The sequence below is a fragment of the Oryzias melastigma genome, linkage group LG4 (genome assembly GCF_002922805.2).
Source record: "Oryzias melastigma strain HK-1 linkage group LG4, ASM292280v2, whole genome shotgun sequence".
Classification (NCBI taxonomy): Eukaryota; Metazoa; Chordata; class Actinopteri; order Beloniformes; family Adrianichthyidae; genus Oryzias; species Oryzias melastigma.
In genome coordinates, this window is record NC_050515.1 from 25,494,947 (window position 1) to 25,497,155 (window position 2,209).

The following is a 2,209-nucleotide window of genomic DNA, read 5'->3' on the forward strand; positions in this document are numbered from 1 at the left end:
CAGACACGACTCATAGCAGCTTAGCATCCTTTCATTATTTCCACACAAGGCTTGTTTTTCTTTTTCCTTTCTTGCTATTTTAAACACAAACCAAAATGAGATACACATCTTTCACCTTTTCAAAACAATTGCCTGACAATTAGTCAAAAAATAACCCTTATAGTAATAAAAAGCTATGGGCACATGTTCAAATGCTTTCAAATGTTTTTTGTAAATTGCTTTGAAAAAGTATAAATATTTAAATTGAGTATTCTGTCCCAGAGTGTTGAACCCTAAAAGCTCAACAGATCCCATTTTAATTTGAAACTTCCTGAGAAATTTTGAGCCAACAACAAATGTTGTTATAAAAAAACTGCAATAGTTTCATGAAAGCTTTTATTTTTGTGGCTGAGAATCAAAAAGAATCTATCAAAAGTATTTTAATCAATAATATAAGAGAAAGATGCAGAGTGGGGCAGCACAGACGAGATGGGGGGGGCTTGCATGTGTGGAAATGTAATCAACCCCTCTGCTAGTTTTCTGCAGGTCTGCGGCATACTGCCCCAAACTGCTGATTCAGGACTCAATCCAACAAAACGGGAGGAAGAGTGCACTATAGGTTGCAATATGACAGAGAGGTGCGGTGAAGTGTCAGCACTGTCTGGCAGGAGAACTCCGAATATCTGAAAGATCCTGATTGAAGTTGAAGAAGCTGCAGACAGCTGCAGTGCTGCACCGTACGACGGGAGACGGGTCATCTTCTGCAGTCACTGCTGGACTTCATCATGCATTGAATAGTTGCAGATACTTCAGCAGCAGCAGCAGAGGCTCAGTCTGGATCTTTAAGAGGACAACAGTGACACCTACAATTCAACATTATAACTGCATCTAAAGATTGTCTTCACAAACATCCCAAACCTTAAATTACTCAATAATTTGGCACGTAAAAGGGAAGAATATGTTCCAAAATACTTGTTTGCCATGGTGACCCATAAATAAGAGGATTACCAACAAATGAGGAGTCACTCTTATTGAGTGAGTACGAGCAGATGGAAGGTGTAGGAATCCACATTTATAATGAACAGTATCAGGTGAACCTGAGACAAGAACACAACAGATAATCCGTCAGGGTTTAGGTTACAACAATGTACTAAAGGAAACAAAGGTGTCTATGTTCAGGCAGAGAGATGGAAAAGTGCCACAAATGAGTTACCAGCCACTCACTCTTAAAACAATGATCTCTTTGTTGTTAAAATCCAACTATTTCAATGAAACTGTGAGGGAAAAAAAGGATTTTACTTCTGTGTTCATCCTGAAATATCTTGATGTCAAAGTGTGAAATGTAAGATCCTGTTGCTCTCTTGGACACCCTAAACCACCTGTGTGTTTTCCAAGGTATCAATCATCTCAAGTGCATCTGCTATCTTTCTACAAACTGAGCAATCCTCGCTTTGAAAAACGCACAAAACATGTTATATCGCACAAAAGCAGAAAGCAACAGCTGTGTTTTTTAAACATTTTATCAAGAGAAATTATGCTTTATTTGTTTTGATGATATAAATTAGAGTTTTTTAGAGACATAGCAGCATTGCATAATAGATCTTCTGAAATAAATTAAAAAATGACTTTCATTAGTGTCTGACTTTAAGTGCAGCGGATCAACCACTGTTGGCTGCAACACTGTGCAGCTCAGCCGTGTCCGTTCATCTGGTTCTGTGTGTCTGAGCTCTGATCAGGCTGATCTTCCTCGGTTGACAGGAAACCCCAAGTCTTTAGAAGAGCGAAGCGCTCAGCGGGCTTGGTGGAGAAGTAGTCCTTTTGTTTCTGGGAGTACGTCTGAACTGGAGGAACGATATCTCTGTATTTCCAGTCCTAACAATACAAAACATGATTAAAAAATGTCAACATCAATCATGAAGTATGGTCAAAGCAGCTTGTGTGATACATGAAAAACAATGGATGAATATCTTAGACAGTTTTTTTCTCATTGTTAGGTACTTTATTCTTTCACTTTCTTTTCACTTCAGTTTGTTCTAGATCAGTTGTGGGCAAACTTTTTGATTTATGGGCCACAAAGGGTTCTAAAATCTGACAAAAAGGCCGGATCAGGAGTGGCGTGTGGCGTGTTTTGGTAATCCGCCTCATAAGCAGTGTTGGGACTAACGCCGTTTAAGTATAACGGCGTTACTAACGGCGTTATAAATCAAGTAATTTAGTAATCTAACTAATT

General features: G+C 38.8%; 1 protein-coding gene across 1 annotated transcript in view; it reads right to left on the reverse strand.

Moving 5' to 3' along the window:
- Positions 1-477: 477 nt before the first annotated feature.
- mmachc (metabolism of cobalamin associated C) overlaps positions 478-2,209 on the reverse strand; it is a 4,590-nt gene continuing 2,858 nt past the window's right edge. Inside the window, exon 5 of the mRNA XM_024278188.2 lies at positions 478-1,851. Within this exon, the coding sequence (XP_024133956.1) occupies positions 1,669-1,851 (183 nt within the window). The 3' untranslated portion in view covers positions 478-1,668. The remainder of the gene's footprint in view (positions 1,852-2,209) is intronic.